Source organism: Actinia tenebrosa, unplaced genomic scaffold (assembly GCF_029948245.1).
Source record: "Actinia tenebrosa isolate PJP-AT-01 unplaced genomic scaffold, QUT_ActTen_1.0 PGA_scaffold1__47_contigs__length_23844297, whole genome shotgun sequence".
NCBI lineage: Eukaryota > Metazoa > Cnidaria > Anthozoa > Actiniaria > Actiniidae > Actinia > Actinia tenebrosa.
This window is the reverse complement of record NW_028292578.1, coordinates 8,962,130-8,985,188: the sequence shown is the minus strand read 5'-3', so window position 1 is coordinate 8,985,188 and position 23,059 is coordinate 8,962,130. Positions and strand designations below refer to the sequence as shown.

At 38.1% G+C, this 23,059-nt stretch overlaps 2 protein-coding genes and 1 long non-coding RNA gene across 3 annotated transcripts; 2 read left to right on the top strand and 1 right to left on the bottom strand.

Moving 5' to 3' along the window:
- Window positions 1–56: 56 nt before the first annotated feature.
- On the top strand, window positions 57–5,216 carry LOC116303246 (complex III assembly factor LYRM7). The gene is made up of 2 exons (XM_031712759.1): window positions 57–93; window positions 4,525–5,216. The coding sequence occupies exons 1-2, from the start codon at window positions 73–75 to the stop codon at window positions 4,813–4,815; spliced, it is 312 nt and encodes a 103-aa protein (XP_031568619.1). The 5' UTR covers window positions 57–72; the 3' UTR covers window positions 4,816–5,216.
- Window positions 5,217–5,745: 529 nt separating this feature from the next.
- On the top strand, window positions 5,746–22,516 carry LOC116303237 (cholesterol transporter ABCA5). Its single transcript, XM_089032361.1, has 26 exons — window positions 5,746–6,603; window positions 7,389–7,504; window positions 8,257–8,811; window positions 9,143–9,462; window positions 10,185–10,240; window positions 10,357–10,536; window positions 10,676–10,902; window positions 11,178–11,316; window positions 12,961–13,051; window positions 13,393–13,532; window positions 13,613–13,944; window positions 14,467–14,844; window positions 15,122–15,391; window positions 15,691–15,975; window positions 16,500–16,637; window positions 16,992–17,099; window positions 17,234–17,325; window positions 17,410–17,566; window positions 17,812–17,979; window positions 18,621–18,793; window positions 19,096–19,171; window positions 19,610–19,704; window positions 19,791–19,907; window positions 20,132–20,358; window positions 20,868–20,923; window positions 21,266–22,516. Exons 1-26 carry the CDS (start codon window positions 6,099–6,101, stop codon window positions 21,374–21,376), a joined length of 5,112 nt encoding a protein of 1,703 aa, XP_088888487.1. The 5' UTR covers window positions 5,746–6,098; the 3' UTR covers window positions 21,377–22,516.
- Window positions 9,302–11,182, bottom strand: LOC148909816 (uncharacterized). The gene is made up of 3 exons (XR_016120166.1): window positions 11,010–11,182; window positions 10,602–10,746; window positions 9,302–9,434 (listed from the first exon to the last, which is right to left on the bottom strand). It is a non-coding gene; the product is annotated as an uncharacterized LOC148909816 (long non-coding RNA).
- Window positions 22,517–23,059: the final 543 nt, after the last annotated feature.

The window sequence follows — 23,059 nt, the reverse complement described above, 5'->3', positions numbered from 1 at the left end:
CTATGTTAGATACACCGAGTGTGGACTGGAAAAGATCATAGTTGGGCTTCCTGTGGTTTGATTCATAACATCATGAGCACTTTACGTTCAAAGGTGAGTTTTGTTATGTTTTTATTGCAGAAATAACCGATATGTCATCCTATTCATGACTTTTTGTGATGTAGAATTCAATAAGATTGCTCCTTATGCCGAATTAAGACTTATTTCCGCAAATTTCAGTCGTAGAAAACACTTTATATCATTCCCAGTTTTTTTATGTCAAACAAGAGATTGAAAGATTTCCGAGTCAACGACAGTGAAACTTTTAAAGAATTTTCCTCAATTCAAAGCCTTTTTTCTGGTTCGATGTAATGGAAAATGTCCGATATTATCTCTAATTTATCAGGGCAGGTCATGCTCTTTTTGGGGGGGGGGGAGGGTGGGGGGAGGGTGGGGTGAGAGGGTTATGCACACAATCAAGTGGCTGCAGATATATGCATGATCGGGCAGTACATGGCAATGGAGAAATATATTTTTAACCTTTGACTTTTCATGCACCAGAACTCCCCAAAAATTTACTTAGTTATTGAAGAGTGACTGTCTGTAACGATCAAGCAAAATTTAAAATCCGTGGCAAACTTCGAAAAATCGATTTCGCTCATACTTTCAAGTTAGTTAGGGTAATGTATCCTAAGAATCGCTGTATAGTTGGTTTGATCAAATAACGCTTTATTATGGAGAAAAATGGAATTTTTCAAACACTCCCGAAAACGCCGTTCGCGACAGTAAATTTTGACTTAAATTTCGCGGCTGCTGGACAAAAAATAAGCAACACTGGGAATTAAAACAACCCATATTCTTGAAGAACAATCTATTGAGTACGATATGCGTGACTTTGGGATCAATTGTACAATTTTAAGATAACAAAATAATTTTATTCGCTAGACGTGTGTTTAGAGTATCAAAAAGTAGGTCTTACAAAAATATTCATTCTGAATGTGCTTAACCTCTCAGTCGCGTGAAACTTCGCTGGTTGATTATTCAGATATTGGTCTTTCTAGTGATGTAAAGAAATCTTTGGGCAAATGATTGTGTGTCACGCAGTATGTCCTCAAACTTTGGTCAAATTACTCATTTCTGACCTCTGGCCGCTTTCTATAACAGACAAGATACTAGCGTTTATAAGTAAAATATAAACTCAAAAACAAGCCTAAAACACTTTTATAGCCTTAAATAATGTAGCTGTTTAAGAATTCTTACCTGGCAAACTCTGAAACCTGGATTTTTATGAATGTTTTTAGACACAACATCGATCTGGTTTCTTTCATTACCGACTCGAACTTGTTAACGGCCGAGTGCCACAGGGAGCCCAACCTTTCTTGTTGTGGTGCAAAACACAGGAAACCCAGATTGATTAAAAAATCGTTTTAATTTGTTTTAATGATGATGCAAACACACACAATAAAAAATTTCACAACTATTCCAGTAAAACTTGCTGAATTACATGATAATCTATAATATGAATGACTAATAAAGAGGGGGAAAACCTGCAGTAGAACCTTACTAATGGTAACAGTTCTAAATTGATTTTAAAGAAGTTGAACCGTGTATACACTACATGCAATTTTTCTGCTTGGCATGTCATCATAAATGATCACTGGCCTCTAAGGTTCATAATTAGTACCGAACAAATGTATGTGACAGAGGCACCCACGATTTTATTGGAGTAGATGCAGAACATGAAAATCTTTGGAAAGTTTTTACGCATCCTTCGGAACAGGTGAACAGCGTGTCATCATCGGTATCGCTGTTTTCCTTGCGGGAATCTGTAGTGGTCTTTGGTTTGTATTTCCTACTTTGTCTAGGTATGACATCGCAGAAATCTGGAACCTGGTCATCAGAATACTCCATCTTCCTAAGGGTGGGTAAGGCTAGAGCTGACGATGTCTTCGTTGTTTCAAAATTTTTGCTTTGGATGCAAATTATATTCATCTTGAGTCCTACATATTTTCAAGTACTTTTACCAAAACTAATTAAACTAAGCCCCAATACTCCTCTTTATAGTTCCATTCAGTGACCACGAATAATAGTTCCTAGCCGAGGCTGGAGTTACCGCGCATGATAAACTATAGTTTTGCTATGCGCGGAAACTCCAGCCTCGGCTAGAGACTATTATTCGTGGTCACTGAATGGAACTATAAAATGGAGTATTTAAGAGTGACTGTCTGTAACCATCGAGCAAGGCGTAAGCCTTGACAATGATGTTATCTTCAAAAAGCGTAACATTGTGGTTTGGAGAGCATACGGCGTTGGAAAAGGAAAAACGATACCCAACACGAAATTTGAAACAACGAAGACATCGTCAGCTCTAGCCTTACCCACCCTTAGGAAGATGGAGTATTCTGATGACCAGGTTCCAGATTTCTGCGATGTCATACCTAGACAAAGTAGGAAATACAAACCAAAGACCACTACAGATTCCCGCAAGGAAAACAGCGATACCGATGATGACACGCTGTTCACCTGTTCCGAAGGATGCGTAAAAACTTTCCAAAGATTTTCATGTTCTGCATCTACTCCAATAAAATCGTGGGTGCCTCTGTCACATACATTTGTTCGGTACTAATTATGAACCTTAGAAGCCAGTGATCATTTATGATGACATGCCAAGCAGAAAAATTGCATGTAGTGTATACACGGTTCAACTTCTTTAAAATCAATTTAGAACTGTTACCATTAGTAAGGTTCTACTGCAGGTTTTCCCCCTCTTTATTAGTCATTCATATTATAGATTATCATGTAATTCAGCAAGTTTTACTGGAATAGTTGTGAAATTTTTTATTGTGTGTGTTTGCATCATCATTAAAACAAATTAAAACGATTTTTTAATCAATCTGGGTTTCCTGTGTTTTGCACCACAACAAGAAAGGTTGGGCTCCCTGTGGCACTCGGCCGTTGACAAGTTCGAGTCGGTAATGAAAGAAACCAGATCGATGTTGTGTCTAAAAACATTCATAAAAATCCAGGTTTCAGAGTTTGCCAGGTAAGAATTCTTAAACAGCTACATTATTTAAGGCTATAAAAGTGTTTTAGGCTTGTTTTTGAGTTTATATTTTACTTATAAACGCTAGTATCTTGTCTGTTATAGAAAGCGGCCAGAGGTCAGAAATGAGTAATTTGACCAAAGTTTGAGGACATACTGCGTGACACACAATCATTTGCCCAAAGATTTCTTTACATCACTAGAAAGACCAATATCTGAATAATCAACCAGCGAAGTTTCACGCGACTGAGAGGTTAAGCACATTCAGAATGAATATTTTTGTAAGACCTACTTTTTGATACTCTAAACACACGTCTAGCGAATAAAATTATTTTGTTATCTTAAAATTGTACAATTGATCCCAAAGTCACGCATATCGTACTCAATAGATTGTTCTTCAAGAATATGGGTTGTTTTAATTCCCAGTGTTGCTTATTTTTTGTCCAGCAGCCGCGAAATTTAAGTCAAAATTTACTGTCGCGAACGGCGTTTTCGGGAGTGTTTGAAAAATTCCATTTTTCTCCATAATAAAGCGTTATTTGATCAAACCAACTATACAGCGATTCTTAGGATACATTACCCTAACTAACTTGAAAGTATGAGCGAAATCGATTTTTCGAAGTTTGCCACGTTTTGCTCGATGGTTACAGACAGTCACTCTGAACAACTGTAATTTACAGGGATCGAGAAGCAAGGGGGGCTGGGGGGCTATAGGCTCCTCAATAATTTCGATGCCATTTTGAATTTTGTGCAATATTTCCATAAATTTAGTGCAAAAAAATGTTTCCAACAATCTCTCAAAATGCTGGAAATCGCATTTCCGAGAGTCGTGATTTCAAAATTTTCAGAGGGGGCATGCTCCAGGACCCCCCTAGTCGCTCTCACCTTCGGTGTTCAATAGCACCCCCAATACAGAATATGCTCCGCATTCCGTTACTGAAGTTCCAACCAAAATAGGAAGTATGGGTGGTCTAGGAGTGAGTGCACTTGCCTTTCATCAATGTGACCTAGGTTTAATTCCCCCCGGCTTCGGTGTTGTATGTGAGTAGAGTTTCTAGTTGGTTCTCTCCTGTGCTTCGAGGGTTTTTTCTCAGTGTTCTCCAGTTTTCCTCCCTCCACAAATTCAACTCCTAAATTCCAATTCAATCATGGAACAAGTTTAGCAGCCATTCAATACTAGTGTAGTCTGCGTCTGAGGGTCTGGGGTAGGGTATTGGGAGGGGAGATGAAGAGGACTACAATATTTTCTCACAAACAACTTGAAGGACACTTCATATATTCCAAGGATTTTTCTTGTAGGACAGTAAAAAAGCAATATTATAAAAATCATAAATTTATAAGCCTGCAAATTTATCAGAGTATAAGTTCTGAGGTATGCCTTTGCTAAATTCTTAAGCTTGTGGGATTGTGGGCCATAGCAATAGTAAATAAGGAAGCCATAACCATCAATAGTAAAGTTTGAAACATTTTTGGTTATGATTTCAATTTTCTATTTTTTTTAGGTTCTTGCTTGTTATAAAAGTTTACATCGAGCAAGGCTGAAGACATTCGTAGGAGATGCAGCAGCACTTGAGGCAGGACGCAAAAGGATTAGACAAGAATTCATCAAAAATAAGAATGAAAAAGACATTACAAAAATAGAGGAACTATTGAAAACTGCAAAGGATGTTGAAAAAATGATGTTACAGTATGTTGTGCAAGGCGTATATAAGGAAAGAGAAAATAAATACCATATTAGGATAACAGAAGATACAGCACTGGAAAAGAATGCTCCTCTGCCAGCAAAGAAATAGTTTGGACTTTAAAAACTCTTTATCTAGGCTCAAATTTACAGCTGTTGGGGTTTTGTTTCCAGCAAAATTGGAGCCTACTGTTTGTCTAGCAGAAATTTAGCCTGGGTTACTTGGCCAGCTGGCAATTGGAACTCTTAAGAATGATGTCCAGGAAATAAACCAAAGAGCTTTTATTTTATAGTTATGTTATAAATATAATTATAAAGTGTATAGCTTTTTTTAAATTTTAATCAACCATATTTCATTTCAATGTTATGTCTCAATCTGCTGAGATGTATTGATTTCTGTTACTTATACCTTAGAGTACTCCTTAATCTTACAGTGCAGTGTAAAACAAGATGAATTTATACATGGACTGAGCTGCCTTCAAAATTATCAAAAATTACAACTATTGTTTTCTATTTTCATTTATGTTTATATTGTAAAAACTAAACACTGGTCTATTCTTAAAGTGATATAACTAGCTAAAAACTAGTGTGAGCTGCATTGGTGTTTCTAATGAAACAGTAATGATGAAAAGGTCAATTATACACCGTGAAAAGATGAAATGCATGCATGCCACCCACGTGTTACTATTTTGGGGATTTTAGTAAGTTTTTTCATCTTTTCACGGTGTATAATTGACCTTTTCATCATTACTATTCTTAAAGTGCTTTAACACAATATTTTCAAAACTGATTTTTTAAATAGTGAATAGTTGGTTGTGAAAATAATTCATCATTTGAATGTCGGGTCTTTAAGATACTAAGGCTTATAATATGTTATAGACTATGATGTAACATAAGGGATTTGAGATATTTTGTGGCAACTTTTAATATTGAACGCTGGACAATTTTTGAAAACAAATTTGTAAGAACCTTAGAAATAATTATTTCTTACTGGTGGGAAAAAATTCAAAAAATAACCACACAGAGTGAAAGAAGTGCTATTTCTCAATGATCGGGTAAAATTTCGAGGCTTTATTTCACGTTTCAATGATTTTATTGAAATTTTTGATGAATCCCCATACATTTTCTTATAACATGGCACCATAGAAACCAAGCTTGGGCTACCTGTGATACTATTCTTAACGATAACATCGTTATGACGTGCATTAGGTCACATGCATGCCACCCACGTGTTACTATTTTGGGGATTTTGAGAAGACGTCAGAATAAATTAAAACTGCGATAGTTTATATAAACCTTTGCATAGCTAGCCTGTCGTTAAACAACAAAACTGAAATTCAGCTGAAAGGAATATTAAATAGTATAAAATATGACTACTCTATTTTAAAGGTCGACATGAGTATCCTTCGGCAAACATATTTTTTACTTCGTAAGAATTTTCAAACCAAAAAGAGGCATAAAAGGCTCACCTTACAAGAAGTGATTATCCCGATCTACTGGGTACTCATCCTTCTTGTAATAAGGCTAACAGTTAAAATTAAGGATTTACCAGCCGTTTCTAGTGAACAGATCCCAAGGTATAATCTTGGCAGCCAAAATGGAGGAGGAGGCGGTGGTAATGTGAGCAACATGTCTTCCAAACCATTGGTTGGTGTTGTGACTAATAACGATCCCCAAGCAAAAGAAGTGTTGTTTGTTTTGAAAAACCTGTCGTCTTCAAGGAATGAATACAAGGAATTCAGTAGTAGCGATGAGATGGTCAACTACTACAGGACATATGGAGAGAGTTTGCAGTTTGGGATGGGAATTGTTTTCGAGAAAGAAAATGAGACACTATCTTACACTCTTCGTATGTCTGAAGGAATAGTGCCAGATTTGAAAACCAAATTAGTAGGTTTAGGTAAGTGGATGAATGAAAGATTTAACAGTTTTATCTCTCATAAGGACTGGGGAGCATTTATTTTTTAAAAGGGGGGAGGCCCAGAGCAATCAGGGAGGGCCATCATCCCATGTTTACACATCTAGTAAGGCTATTAGTATAGGGTTATCAGTATTAAGGCATTCGATCCAAAGTTCTTTCACCAAATACAAGACTGACAAACATTAACAATGGGTAGGTCTGACTCCTTTGAAGAAAGGGATGCCAGGTTGTTGATAGTCTATGTGGATTCCTCAAGCCCTTTCCCCCAATAAGGATCACGCCTCAGTGGTGAGGCCGGATCCCATTGCCTTGTATCTGATCAGCTTTTAGGATTGGTGGGTAATGTTTGTCTGGGTTTTTGGTACTTGTTACAATAGACCCCTTATAGCATGTTCCCTTGCATATATAGCAATTCAATTTGGAATTAATGAATGACGAATATAGAATTCAATTTCATTCTTTAGTGAGGCATACTATTGGGACTTGAACTAAGTGTGCTGTGTGTGTCCACATGAAGTACAATGCAGTAGCTAATGTTTCCAGAAAGGGCACCACAGACTGTAGTGTGGTTGTATGTATGGTTAGTCTGGCTTTAACCAGACCATCTTTTACCATCAAAACCATCTTCCCTGCACTCACACAGAAAATATTTTTAAAAAAACAGACCACTCTAAGCTGATCAGATTATAATATATTGATTTTCTGACAGGAAATAATGACGTACTGTTTTCAGCTAGAGGAATTTTTGTATTCTTTTTTTGCAGGCAAATGTCATAATGTCAAAACAGCACTTCATAATTCTTTTGAGTGCCCAGCAAACCAGTACATCAGCAATAACATAGGTTCTTTTCAGTCTTTCATAGATTCAGCTATCACAAAGGTACAATACATTTCAAATGATATAAACCTGTGTATTATTGTCGGCTCAGAATTAACTTGAGATAGGAGAATAGCAATACAAAACTTAGTATGATTTTGAGCCACCAATACTGGTTTTTATCATTTAATTCTGAAAAGAACGTGCATGATACGGAAAAATACCATGCCTAATATGAAGCCATATCAGCACTTCTCATCTGCTCGTGATCAGGTACCATAGAGTTTAGAGGGAGTTTGAACATTTCTTTGCAGAATTAAATGATAAACAACTTATCATTCAGCTAGGCATCTTATCTTTGCATTTTTATGTGTGTATGTCCTTAATGAGATATGGGCCCGACCAAATGGGTCAGGAGCTGCATATTCCATGTAGCATTTAAAAAATGACAGTGCATATTAGTTCCTACAGACCTTTTAATAATTTAAAAAATTGTAAACTTTACTAGTACATGCAGAACTTTTAAAGTATTTCAGCTACAGTTGTTGTGAGCTAGACAGCTGGGGCGGAATCAAATTGACTTTTGCTTTTTCCTCTTCTCTCAAATGTATTACTACCAATTAAGCACCAGAGATATGGGGGGTGGGCATGTACCTTGTGCTATCTCTTAACTTTGTTGCAAATACTGTATGTGGTAGTGCATGTGGAGTGAACCTGCCAGAAGAAATCCTTAAAGGGCTGGTGATAGTTGTGTGTTTAAGGATCTTAATTTATTTTATGTTTTTTTTACACATCTGATTTAACTTTGTCCACAGGTCTTAGCTGGTTTGCCGTATATTGTCGTACCAAATATTACAGCTCAAATGATGCCTAAAAGAGCCTTTCCCCAGTCCATTGGTGGTTTTGAGCTCACAGTGCCAATATACATGGTTATGGCATTTGCTCCATATATCACCATCCTTCTCGTTAGTCTGGTGATCGAGAAAGAAAAGAAATACAAGGAGTTGCTAAGAATCATGGGAATGAAAGACACAGCTTACTGGTTGTCATGGTTTCTGACGTATGCCCTAATCATACTTCTAGCTGTCATTATCATTAACGCTATTACAGTTCCTGCTGGCGTATTTGGAAATAGCAATTTTTTACTATTGGTTATAGTGTTCTACCTGTATGGTTTGTCATTGATCAACTTTGCATTTCTTCTGACTCCATTGTTCAAGAACTCCATGACAGCAGGAACAGTCGCCAACCTGTCAACAATCATTTTTGGTGTCCTTCTGATTCCTCTGAATAATCCAAATGTACCAAACTTTGCAAAGTGGATAGCATGTCTCCTTTCACCTACCGCTTTTTCCCTTACCCTTACACAGGTATATTACCCATTCATTCCCATTCCCTATTCAATTTTGTATTTTAATTTCTCATTTTCATTTTTTTGTAATTAGTATATTGCAGTAACTCTTCCATTTTTTCTTATTTCTTGCTCAATTTTTAAAATAATTCTTATCACTGATTCTTTTTCTCATTCTTATTTCATCCTAAATTCCAAATCGGTCAGTATATTAAAACTTTTGTGTTGTTAATAATACATTTTAATATAGTATGATATTTTTCCATATTACACTACATGTATTATACTAAAAAAATAATTTGTAGTTACATTTTTTGGAAATACTTTTTTTGTATATTTGACTCTTCCAGGCTGTCGATTCTGCAGGGATAACATTCAGTAATATTTCCACCAAGAGCAGTTTCCCACCTAGTTACAGCATCATCATGATGGTGGTTGATATCTTTCTTTATCTTGGTCTTGCCCTTTATCTTGATGCCGTGGTTCCTACAGAATATGGCAAACGAAGGCCTCCTTATTTCATCTTCATGCCATCTTTTTGGAAAAGCTTGTTTGTTGATGACAAGAATAATGAGATTGCACTCTCAAGGCAGCTATCAGCTAGAAGTGTTCATAACCAGGATGACGTGGAGCAAGTTGGCCCTGAAATGATAGGCAAAGAGGTTATTAGGTGAGAATAATAAATCAGATGTTTACTGGATATTATTTTGATACAAGAATTAAACTGCTGGTCAAAGTGTTGGCTACAGATCGATGCAGCATCTAAAACAATAGACAAACAAAATGGTGTCACATGCGCCATGGTAAAATAACATGTTTGTTGCTACAGCAATTAGACATTCCAAATTTCAAATTAAAAAAGATGGGTTGTTGAGTTAGTACACTGCAGTGCATTTTGGGCCTGTTTTAGGGGACGAAATAGCTGCCTTATATGTTGGAAATATGTGCCAACTCAACCCAGTTTTTTCTCAACCAGAACAGCTAATAATGCTGCTTGCAGTAGTCTCTATTATTGTTTCCATCACAATGTTGTATCAGTGATGTTGTAGTGAGAGGGGGGAGGGGGGGGGGGGGGGAGGAGAGGAGGTAGGGAGGGCAAGGGCCTGGCAAAGAAATGTACTAAACCTGTGGATATAATGGGAAGCTCTAAGATCATGAAACATGTTATATACAAGTGTTTATTGGCAGGAAAATATTGTACATTACCCTCCCTCCCACCCCACTTTATAACCGCCAGACTTCACTATACCTCTGTGTTGCATATGCAGCTTTGCACCATGAGTAATTGGAACACATGAAGAATAATTTATGGTGGCATTTTAAACATTTTCCTGTAGCCTTAAATAGAGTGTATTATTTCCAGTTGCTTGATATAAATCTTTCAATTTACAGCATTCATAATATAAAGAAAGTGTTCCCAGGCAAAGAAGAAGTTGTTGCTGTAGATGGTATGACATACATTATTGTGTTTACTATTTGATGGCCATTCATTCAAAATAAATGGATATATGAGTTTCCACCACTTAATGCAATTAATCTTGTACATTTTTTGCCTTCCTTCCAGGTTTTAGTATGGATATTTATGAAGGACAAGTTACAGCATTACTGGGACACAATGGAGCAGGAAAATCAACCCTGATAGCAGCTTTAACAGGAATGATTGAACCAACTAGTGGGACTGCATTGATCTATGGGAAGGATATCACTAATGCTGAAGACATGGAACACATACGAAGAAACATCGGTAAGTACAGAGATAGATCTAGGGGGGGGGTCATTACATGTCTCCATCCCACCTCCAATACTCACTTAGACACACAAACATACAGTATCCAGCCATAAGTCAATCATACATGTTTTGTTGTTTATTGTACAAACCATAGGTGTATGTCCACAACAAGACGTGCTGTTTGATTTCTTGACTGTAGAAGAGCACTTGGACTTGTATTCAGGTCTGAAGGGTGTTCCAGGCGAGGAACGAAAGGAAATGATTAGTGCTGTCATCAAGGATATCGATTTGGAGGACAAGACAAATGATATTGCTAAAAACCTTAGTGGAGGACAGAAAAGAAAACTTTGTGTTGGGATTGCTCTGATTGCGAACCCCAAGGTTTGTACCCATTACTCTTTTCCCATTTCATTTTATCACCAAACAGCAAACCACAGGCATCTCTTGTTTGATATTTAGCACACCAAAACAAGCCATACTTAACTTACTCCTTAAAACAAGTGTGGGAGGTCATTGAGGATCAAACTATGGACCTCTCAATCAGCAGGCAGCACACTAACCAACCAAGCCACAAATAGATATAAAATGTGGAATATAAAAACAGTGCAGTGACTTGCATTCAATACATTACTACTAAGTGTCTGTACTACTTGTAGGTTCTATTCCTTGATGAGCCGACGAGCGGCATGGATCCACAGTCCAGGAGACAGATGTGGTCCTTGTTACAGGAACAAGCTAAAGATAAAGTTGTTTTATTAACTACTCATTTCATGGATGAAGCTGACATATTAGCAGGTTTGTTACCTTAAGGACTTAGCATTCCAAGCCTCTTACAGACTTTGTTGGTCAAAATCTACAACCATTATGCAGTCAACAGATGTCTGCATTTTGGCTGACATTTTATACAAGCACAGGTTATTGATAATTTGATTAACGAAGGTAAAAATCCCAGACATCTCAAGCTATCTAGGTGGCTGAGTTGCTGTAATTATGATAATGGCTGTAACATTCAATGTTTTGGACCAAATGGGTTGAGGGTATTAAACATTGTTATGTGACAGAGTCAAAGGACACTATTTTGGACAGTAATTATTTAGTCATAAATCTATATTTTTAATTAGGAATGCCTCGTGTACACATAGGAATGTAATTCTTTAGTTAACTGTTTGCGTGGAAAATGCGTAAGCAAGAAATAATTTCCGTACGTAATTACATTACAGTGAGTCATGCCTAGGTTTGGCGCTTGTTTACGTAAGTTCGTGTTTGGGACATCCTGTTTGCGCCTAGGGCGTGCAACATTGCATAGGATGTGTAAGGTCTTAAGAATGCAGGTTTTTCCATAAAAATAGGCCCAAACTAAGCTTAAATCAGTGTAGTAAAAGTTCTTGAAGACGTTGCACATATCAAGACAAGGAATTCTCTACGATGTAAAGGTATGAATCTTTGAAGCCTTTTACACTTATACCTAGGATAGATTTAGGACAAATCTATGTTAATATCGTTAACTAGTCGTTATATTTTATAGCTTAGATTTTCTACATATTTGTTAAGCATTCGTTTCATGTTGTTGTAATGCTAGTCGCATTAGCGTGTAATTTAGTACAAAGTTATCAATTCACGCAGTAGTAATTTAGTAATCACGCTAAGTGTATCTTGTCTTTTAAACTCTTTAAAACGTTTACTATAGGATCGCTACCGCCTTACTCGCTTGTTTAACCTTTTTACTACGATAAATAGCCTTCACTGCGGGATAAAAGACCTTTTCTTTCCAACCTTTAATTTGTTCGCTACTTAAACTCTACACTCAAGGTCATTGTCGCGACCGCGTGTTCAGTAAACCGTGTAATTCTTAGTTTGTCATAAACAAAGGTTAAAATACTTACCTAAAGCCATAGTTAACCTCTAGTCAATTTTTCCTATTGCTTTTTCCATTGGTTTAGTTCATTTTAAACGGTTTACCGACTTGTACATTAAACTTTGCAACCTAGTAATTTTCACTCGCGTATTGTAAACACTGCTAATCAGTATGCAATATTCAAATTACCTGTGACGTAATTTACGTATTTCCGTTTCTAGTTATATCTAGCAAGACTGTATTCTATTCATAACTTTTTAGCTATTTAGATAAGCTACAAATTTATTTTATCTCATTGTAAATATTTTTCTTGTTTTCATTAGAGATATCCTGTAATCTCGTTCCCGTTTTTTTTCATGTATTGTAAAGTTGTGTGAATTTTTCAATAAATTCTTTTGTCAAAACCACTTGCAATCTGATTCATAGCTGAGCGCCTTGCCGCCGGTTACAGTTATATGTTGTTTAGAGTTGTTTAGTCAGTTTAGTAAAATGGTTCAAACTTTTAAGACAACATGTGACAACATAAGTGGCCCATATTAATGGACCAACAATAATGTTCAGCGTCTATTTAAATCAATAAACAGATTACAAAGCTATCATGACCAAAGGCAAACTCCGTTGTGCTGGATCATCGCTGTTTCTGAAGAATCGCTTTGGTATTGGCTACCATCTAAGGTAATTATAAGGGGATTCATAATCAACCTTCAATTGTATTGAACCCTGAAACAACCTTTAGGATGATCAAACTCATAGTTTGAAATACATTTTGTGTGTTGGGTCATATGGAGTGAGCTCAAAGAAAACCAAAGATTCAAGAAAAACTGCCAGTAATTAAGGGAGACACCTAACAAACTGTACTCGTTAGCAGTGCCAAATCCACAGTGCACTTCAGCTACGTATAGGTGGCCCATTATTCCCTTATTGTAATTAGGAAATGCCAGATTGGTCAGCTCCTTGTCTGTCTGTCTGTAAATTCTTGTTTATCAGTCTCCTTTTCTTTTACCTTCGTTTTATAGCATGGAGTTATCAAATAACTGTGACAGGGATACTGTTGAGAGCCTGGTAAAGAGTCACGTCGAAGGAGCTGAGGTGACTCGCCATCACGGTAAAGAGTTGGCTTTCTCACTCCCAATTGACCAAGTCAACAGCTTTGCAGGTATGTACCTTCATACAATGTTTTGTTCATGAATGTTTACTGTAAAGCTTTGAATCATTGATCATGAATTTTGTTCCCAGGCCTCTTTGCTACTCTTGAGGACAACAATGACAGTAATGAGACTTGTGCCGCCACATGCCTGGGCGTGACTAGCTATGGTGTTTCCATGACAACCTTAGAGGAAGTCTTTCTCCAACTGGAAGACACGAGTGATGAAGTCAAAGAAGACAACAACCAGCCCAGTATAAATGGGTCCCAGAATAATCTTCTCATTCCCACAGCTAGTAAGGAAAACTTGTCAGGTTCGCAGGCCAGTAACCTACATCATACTGGTGTTGACCTCGATATACAAGAGATACGTAAGAATGAAGGCATGTCAAAATATACTGGACAGTTGCTTGCCCTGTTAAAGGTAGGTAACACTGGTCCAAGTACATTACAGGGCACTTGTTAGTCTTTTAGTTTCTTTATGGTCTGATTACAAAACAACATTGATGAATGATTAATCCTACATAGCTTAGCTCAATCATTCTAATTCCACACCAGAAGTTATTAAGTAATATCTCCTGTCAAGGGACTTTCAATAAAGGATATGATCATAAATGTAAAACTGATAATTAAAACTATAGTTTAGGATCAAATTATCATGCAATGTATTAGGTGGCATGCTTTATTACAAAGTGCTGTCTCTTGCCATCATGTAGCAGCTTGTGCCTTGGGTTGCGGGTTGCAGACTCAATTCTTGACTGAACCACATATGTGAGTTGAGTTGTTTGATGTGTTGTTCCCTACCGTGAGGGCTTTACTCGGGTTTCCCTCCCTCCATAAAAATCAACATGTGAGTAGTGCATGCGGAGCAAACCTCAGGGAAGAGCCACTTATGGGTAGTTATGGTTGTAAATATATAGTCTCTTGTTCATGTCTGTCCTTACAGATCCAGTGGCTGCAGACTATTCGTTCTCCACTGAAACTCTTTTTCATGGTTATCGTCCCTCCGATCCTCCTGGTTGTTGGCTTGGTTTTGATCAAAGTTAATTCATCTGATACTGGTTCTTCCTTGCGACGAGTTCCCATCTCCCCAACCATGTATGTCACTCCAGCCAGTACCCAGTCCTATGCTACACCTATCCTCTTCCAGAATTCAACAGGGTCACCTCTTGATGACATCTATAGGTTCTTGAAGGATTATGGAATCGATTTTGACCAAGTTAATTCCTTAGATGATTATTTGAACATCTCGGCCACAGAGAAGCCCAGTCGATGTTTTGGACTTGATGCTAACAAGTTTCCAACCAATAACCTGTCAGTTTATGTAAGTAGGCCATGTAATACATTACTGTATCTCACTGCTTTGGTCATTGAGTCTTACAAGTCTATCCTCAGTTGTCTCACAATTTTGAGACCTATATTTCCAATCAAATTTGTATTAAAAATGGCTGGGATGCCTGATGTAGCTCAAAATTTTCTGTAATATGACAGAGATAAAAGATGTTTCATTGAATCAGTTATTTGTTGCACTAGATCATGCCAGATGTCATGACTGAAAACCCCACCTTATTGATTTGTCCTTTCATTTTCTTTGCCTTCAGCCAAAAGTTGATTTTCATCTGCGTTACAATGACTCAATGGTCCATTCCATTCCTGTGGGAGTCAACGTTATCACCTCACTGTTCAACATGTTTGCCTTGAAAGCCAAAAACCAAATACCACACCCCATCAAGACGTATTTCCAGCTTTTTCCAGCACTGAAGCCGAAGCTGAAATATGATAACAATTCGTTTATTGCTGTGATGTTGATTGGTCTGTCATTCGCTGTTATTCCTGGAGGATTTGCTATCTTAGTAGTTGCACAGAGACAGGTAATAACAGTTACAAATTGCTGAATAGGCCCCTTGCAGTATGTTGGATTGCAGCTCAATTTGGAGGGCAAAACAATAGGTTTCCAATAGACGATTTGCATTAGCAGGTCGCATGACCTTACCTCCTGTCAAAATAAAAAAGGGAGACAGAGTTTCAGCTCATAATAAGCAAAACAGGAAAAATGGCATTAGATATAAAATTGCCCCAAGCTTTTGCTCTCTCAGTATGCCACCACTGCTTATCTCTTGTTGATGAAAATCGTAAGATGAAAAACTAAATATATATTTTTTCATGACAGCTAAATATCCGCCACCTTCTGCGAGTGTCCGGGTTATCAACCCCCATGTACTGGCTGTATCTCTTCATTAGTGATACTATAGTCTTCATTATCCCTGCCTTCCTGTTACTAATACTGGTTCCAGCTATCCAGATACCATCACTTTCTTCGCCTGCAGCGATGGGCTGTCTTGTCATAGCTGTTATTCTTTACATTCCTACGGGTATCTTGTTCAGCTACTGTTTGTCGTTCCTCTTCAGCAAGTGGGAAACATGTCAACAAGTGTTACCAGCTGTATTCACCTATGTAAGTCATGTCATTCTATATGATTCTATATAACATACATTCTTAGGGTTGTGGGGAGAGAAACGTTGCGTGACGATGGGATGCGTACACTGTTTTATAAAATCAATAACAACTTAAATTATTATTAATCTTAGTTTGTAACATACATCTAAACCCTGATAATGTCATATAGAGGTGTTAAGTTCTGACGTATTTCTGGGTTCAACTCCTCACAAAAACCTCTAATTAAAAATATAGCCAAAAGTTTTCTCAATATTTAACCTCCACCTAAATCAATTAGAACTTTTGACAACAAAACCTGTCATGAAGAAAATGTAATAAAAATCTTTATAAAACTGCTTTTCATTTTGGACCTGGAAGTCGTTAAACCTTAACATAAATGAAGCTTATTTTACATGCCTACATATGAAGACATTTTACTGACTCCAAACATTGTTATCCCTCACACTTATGAGTACCTCCCCTATTGTGTGTTCTTGAAATCTAACCATGTACTAATCTATCCCAACTTATTTTCTACACAGCTTTCCTTAATACCGTTCCTGGCCGTTTCACTAGTCGACATGATTGCAAGTCCAGACACCGCCATTATTCTACATTACGTGTTTTCATTCCTAAATCCTGCATATGGACTTATTGGGGCTATGTACTATGTAACAAGGGTCAGTACTAGTACTGCTGTCTGTCTGTCTGTCTGTCTGTCCCATGTAACCCAGTTTGTTTTTATTAAAGTGTCTAGGCGTTCTTGTGCTTTTGCACTAATTGAGGAAACTTTTTCGCTCACACATACCACCACTTCATTTAATTTTCTTCAGTTCACACAGCGCTCAACTCACATGTTGATTTTGAGGATAGGGATATGATAAAAACACATCAAACAAATTCAGCTCACAAAATAGCTTGAGCAAGCTAGGGGACTAGAGCGTGGTCCTTCTAATCCAACCTAGACCACCCATGCCACCCTTAGGTACCATTGTCTCATCTATGTCTCATCATTATTATCCTCATATCATCAGATCTATCTGTATGCTACTATCATTGCCAATTCTCCTGACGTCACTATCCCAGCCAGCACGTATTTCAAGTGGACCAAACACAATGGCATCCCAGTTACCTTTATAGCGGTAAATACAACCAGTCCCAGTCCATTCTCCAACCATTTTCTTGCGGTAACTCCTGGGCGTTATACCCTTGTACTTCTACCAATCACCCTCCCCCTGTATTGCATACGTTTAAAAGTGTTTTTTTCTTCTTTCAGATGTTTGTCCATATGATTTTGCTCTTTTTCCTTCTGTACTTCTTGGATACGAAAAACACAGGAAGGCACAAAAGCACTTGCAGTTCAAGGAGGTAAGTAAACCAAACTAGAGCTGGCATGGAATCCCAACCTACGTTTACTTTTTCTTTTTTCTTTTTCTCATTCTATTTTGTTAGCGCACACAAAGTGGACCGTCATCCCAGTGGGGCGAGGAGTCATTCAAGTATTCGCTCAGATGACGTAACAGAAGATGACGTCAAGGAAGAAAAAGAGAAAATCTTAAGATCGGATCTGACTGACAAATCGAGTAGCGGGTTTTCTGTAGCAGTCAAGGTGAGAAGACAGAAAAATGGATAATGATGATCACGATGATGATGATGATGATGATGATCAACGGCTATTGATGATGGTTGTATGGAGGTGATGATGATGATGGACATGCTTATGATGGTGGTGATGATGATGATGATGACTGGTGATGATGATGATGGTGATGATGATGGTGGTGATGATGATGATAATGATGACATGGTTATCATATTTTCATTATTTTCCACACTACATTCTTTTATCTTCAGGGTTTATGGAAGAAGTTTGGCAAACGTAAAGACACCAAGGTCGTCGTGAAGAATTTATATTTCGGCGTGGAGAGAGGAGAAGTATTTGGATTACTAGGGCCAAATGGAGCGGGAAAAACAACAACATTGAATATGATAACCGGTGCAGTAGCTCCGTCCAGAGGTCATGTAAGGACCACCTACAATAATGTAGAAGATCATTTTATGTGCGCGCGCATGACTGCAGTTATTGAGTATCCGCTGGACGTCAATATTTTTATCGTGTCTTAGAAAATGCTTATCAGAGCGATTGATTGGTTTGAATATTCGCTTTACATACGTAAAGATGATCTTTTTTCTGCGCATGACCGATTGAGTCTCCGCTGTACATTAATATTCACATCATTCCAATGCACATAATAAGTTTGCACGTCTTCTGTAGTCCCATATATAAATGTATCTAGTGAGCGCGCATAAGTGAATTTAGAATCCGCTGTACTCTGTAAGTACAAAATTATCACGATATGATAGCTAGTGCGCATGATAGGTTTGAAAATCCGCTGTCCTTGTGTGACAATGACAAATTAGTACTAAAATTTGCGGACTTGTTTACATAAGGTAATAAAAAACTTTATTTAATACATGCTCACTGAAATAACCGTAAGGCAAACCTGGTCAGTTAGCTAATTATAGTGATCTGTAATAATTGGAGCAAAACAAATTAATATTACAATAACTATTACAATAAGTAAATAAATAATAATATGTATGGAAGACAGTTAAATTCTAAAGTTCCTAACAAGTTCTTGTTTCTTCTATTCGTTTTTAAGGTGACCATCACAGGTTTAGACATGAACACAGAATCTTCTGAGATTTACCAACACGTGGGTTACTGTCCCCAGACCGATGCTCTATGGAAAGATTTGACTCTAGAGGAACACTTGGTACTGTATGCTAAAATACGAGGCATACCAACAGAAGACGTTCAAAGAACTGTTCAACAGTAAGGACACTCTTGAGTACACAAGCTTGATAAGCAATCATCAGCATTATTGATAGACCTCTTTACCTTGGGTGTCATGTTTTCCCATTTCAGACCACGTGTTATTCTCTTGAAAATAAGATTCTTTGTTTGAGTTGTATCCGTATTCTTGTGTCTTCTCATGTGCAACCGTTAAACAAAGAAATGATACTCTAGGGAATAACACGTGGTCTGAAATGGGAAAACATTGTGCACAAGCTAAGAGGGACTTTCATCACTTTATATTCAGATTCCAATGGTTTTTGTTTGTTTGTTTTTGTCAGTTACATGTCAGGTATGAGAGTGACCGAACACGCAAAAAAGAAATCCAAAGATCTGTCTGGAGGAACAAAGCGCAAGGTGAGACTGTGCGTGTCGTAATCAGGTGTATTAAAAGTGGGAAAACCTTAACTAGATACTCACCAGCCTGTGGGGGGGGGGGGGGGGGGGAGGGGGGGGGGGGGAGGATACCCTATTCAAATAAATGTGTGTGCATCACTCAAGCAATAGCCTGTGGGGGGGAGGGGAGAGCGTTGTGCTTCACTCAAGCAATAGCCTGTGGGGAGGGGGGAAGAGCGTTGTGCATCACTCAAGCAATAGCCTGGGGGGAGAAAGCGTTGTGCATCACTCAAGCAATAGCCTGTGAAGGGGGGGGGGGGAGCGTTGTGCCTTACTCAAGCACTAGCCGGTGGGGAGAGAGGGAGAAAGTAGTCTACTCGCTCATGCGCATTAAGCATGCCTTGCTACGCAGGTGCTCGACCCATAATTACAAACTCAACTTCGTTGTTTATTTTTCAGCTGAGTTTTCAGATGGCAATGCTTGGTGGTCCACAACTGCTGCTACTTGACGAACCTTCAACTGGTCTCGACCCGTCCGCAAGGCGATTCCTCTGGTGAGTTTACACACAAACAATCAGTGTTGTGCTATTAATAGTTGGGATTGAACACTCTTAATCTAATAAGGTTATCATGGTAACAGGAATACTATAAGTAAGAATGTCAAGGGTGATCGTGGTGCGATCCTAACCACTCATTCAATGGAAGAAGCTGATGCGCTTTCGTCTCGTGTTGGTATCATGGTTAAAGGGGAAATGAAGTAAGTACACTATTCCTGAGAACAACTAGTACACTGTATTCAAGCGTTCCTGAATGCTTATAATCGGTAAAGGGCCCCGTACAATGTTCCAATCCTTCCCGCTGCCAACCAGAAACGCCTGTAACTCTTGTTGCATTGAACACACCAACGCAGTCCAAACTAGTTACCGCATCTCGTTGCAGAATTATACAATTTATCTTAATTTTAGCTTATTCTTATTACAGATGTCTCGGTTCAACCCAGCGCCTGAAAAGCAAGTATGGCAGCGGTTACAGCCTTGAAATTAAGCTCACGAATCATTCTGAGGATGCGCAAACCAAACTTGAGGCGTTTGTAAAGGAGCTGTTCCCTGGTGCCGTTCTGAATGAGATATTTGGCGGCAAAGCGACTTACAAAGTACCTAAAGATAACGTGTCTCGTTTGTCGAAAATATTCGACAAGTTGGAGCAAGGTTTGTTAAAAATATTTAGCCCTACTACAAAACGTTTTTTGAATCAAGGGTGGTGTAGGGGTAGTGCACTCGCCTCTCACCTCTGGGGTCTCAGGTTTCATTCCTGGACTCAACATCACATACATTAGTGAATCAAGGGTGGTCTAGTGGAAGTCGCTTGCCTCTCACCTCTAGGGTCTCAGGTTCAACTCCTGGCATCGTCATCTTATGTGGGCAAAACTTTCCAGGTCTGTCCCTTGATTCCAGGTATTCCAGGTATTCCAGGTCTCCCGTTTCCCTCTCTGGATCTGTGAGTTGTTGTGCCCTGACTTAGATCAGCCCAGAGGTTGTTTCAGGATATCAATAAAACTTGAAGGTTTTGAAGGTTCGCGCATTGTCTCTTTTGAATGTCTATGACATGCTGGTAATAAATTCCCATACTTGCACTGCAATAATCTGTATTGAGTCTAGGAACCAGGTATCTTATTTCTAAAGTGTCTAAAGCTGATGGTTTGATATGTTTATTCCAGGTAAACAAACCATGGGCATCGAGGAATACAGTTTTAGTCAGTCGACCTTAGAACAGGTAATTCTACAATTATCATGTACCATCTTGCCGTGCTATGGTATTCTGTGCTGTGCCATGCAGTGCATTGCCATGCTTTACTGTTCCATGCTGTGCTGCTCAGTGCTATGCAGTGATCTTTTGTACAGTGCTGTGCTGTGCTGTGCTGTGCTGTGCTGTGCTGTGCTGTGCTGTGCTGTGCTGTGCTGTGCTGTGCTGTGCTGTGCTGTGCTGTGCTGTGCTGTGCTGTGCTGTGTCTTACTATGCTGGTCTATGCCATGCTGTGTTGAGTCATGCTGTACGGTGTTGTGTTTGCGACGTGCCGTTTTTTACTTATGGTTCTTTTCTGTTTTAATAAATCAGGTTTTCCTGGAATTCGCTCGTGAGCAGGATGATGATCGCACGGGTGAAAAAGACAAGAAGAAGGAAGAGGTTGAGGAACTCCCCCCGGAAAACCCATCCCACATGGTGTGAGCTTGGAGTACAAAGATATCTGGTGGATGGTTTTAGTATTTTCATGTTGTATTTTCTTATTTGAAAGTTAAGCTTTTAAAAACTAGTGTATGATTAGAAATGTACCATAGACCTTTTCTGAGATAGCGAACATGGTGCATTGTGGTCTAGCTTGGGTACAAACATTTTTGTTCATCATGCCTTATATGGTGTTGTTGTACCCAAGGTAGACCACAGTGCATCCTGTTTATCGAACTCAGAAATGGTCTACGTACGAATGATAATATACCAAACAGATGTATACACTCAATTGAAGAATCGTTGTCGGGTTCAGAAACATAGAACATGGAAGCTGAGACCGAAATGGCACATGGGAAATGACATAATTATATTATAATTTATTCATTTGCGCCATCCATGCAGTCGGTTTAGAATGCCAAACGCGTATTAAAAACAGTGGATGATGCCACGGGTCGCCGGTCACAGCATGCATGTAATAAACGTACTTCCCATGTGCCATTTCGGTCTCAGCTTCTATGTTCTATGTTTCTGAACCCGACAACGATTCTTCAATTGAGTGTATATCCTAGGCAGTATAAGATGAACGCTAAAATTTGAATTTTGAATTAGTAATCATTTTTATATAATAATAATAATAATGATAATAATAATAATAATAATGATAATAATAATAATAATGATAATAATAATAATAATACATATTTAATAAAGGTGTACGAGGGTATAGAAAGTTTTGTGTTATTAACAAAAATATGGACTTTAGGAAAGAAACTATTCTTAGAATAGAAAATCACCAATAGGGCAGCTAACCTCTGATCAGCCAATCATAGTTCAGATCTGAATAGCCAATCATAGAGCAGCTAACCGCTGATTAGCCAGTCATAGTTCAGCCCTGAATAGAGCAGCTATATTAAAAAAGGTAAATCTAAAAGAGTATATATTATTATAACATTTAAAAAAGCTAAACTCAAGAGATATGCATATATACCTGATTTTTTTTTTTTTTTTTTTTTTTTTTTTTTTTTTTTACATTTTCAAGTTATTATGTATTAAAACTTTAAAAAGTAACCGCGCAAGGAAAAGGAATAATTAGTCGTCACCTAGTTATCCATGATAAATAAAACATATCGCGCAGTTTCATGCCTGTGTTGTTGTTTTTTTTCACATCTTTTTTCTTCTGTTCACCGGGGTAAGAGTAAAAGCCTATTGCAAGTGCTTTCTTAACACAAACACATTCTTCTTATCCCAATAGAGTGATTTCAGTGAAGTACTATTGAGTTCGATTGAATATTTGTTCGGTTTTCGTTGGATGAGTTGCGCCAGACATACATAGACAGATTGCGTGTGCCAGTAGCTATTCTTCAAGTGCACCTTACGTCATCGCGTTACGTCATCGCGGCCTCGGGGGAGCCTTGGTACCATTTAACAAAAGATTTCTTATTAGCATCCATGGTTAACGGCATCACACTGGCCGCCATGTTTTTGTCTTTTGACCCTCTTGGGAATGCTTGCAATCCATCAATAGACCAATATTAGACTGGTCCTCTGCACGTTACTTCCACTTCAAGTATAATTGCTTTATTTCAGTATTGCCCCATCAAATTATAGGTTATTATACCATAAGTAGACGAAAACGATGATGAAGCTTATAACGGTTGTAATATATATTATTAGATATTTTCT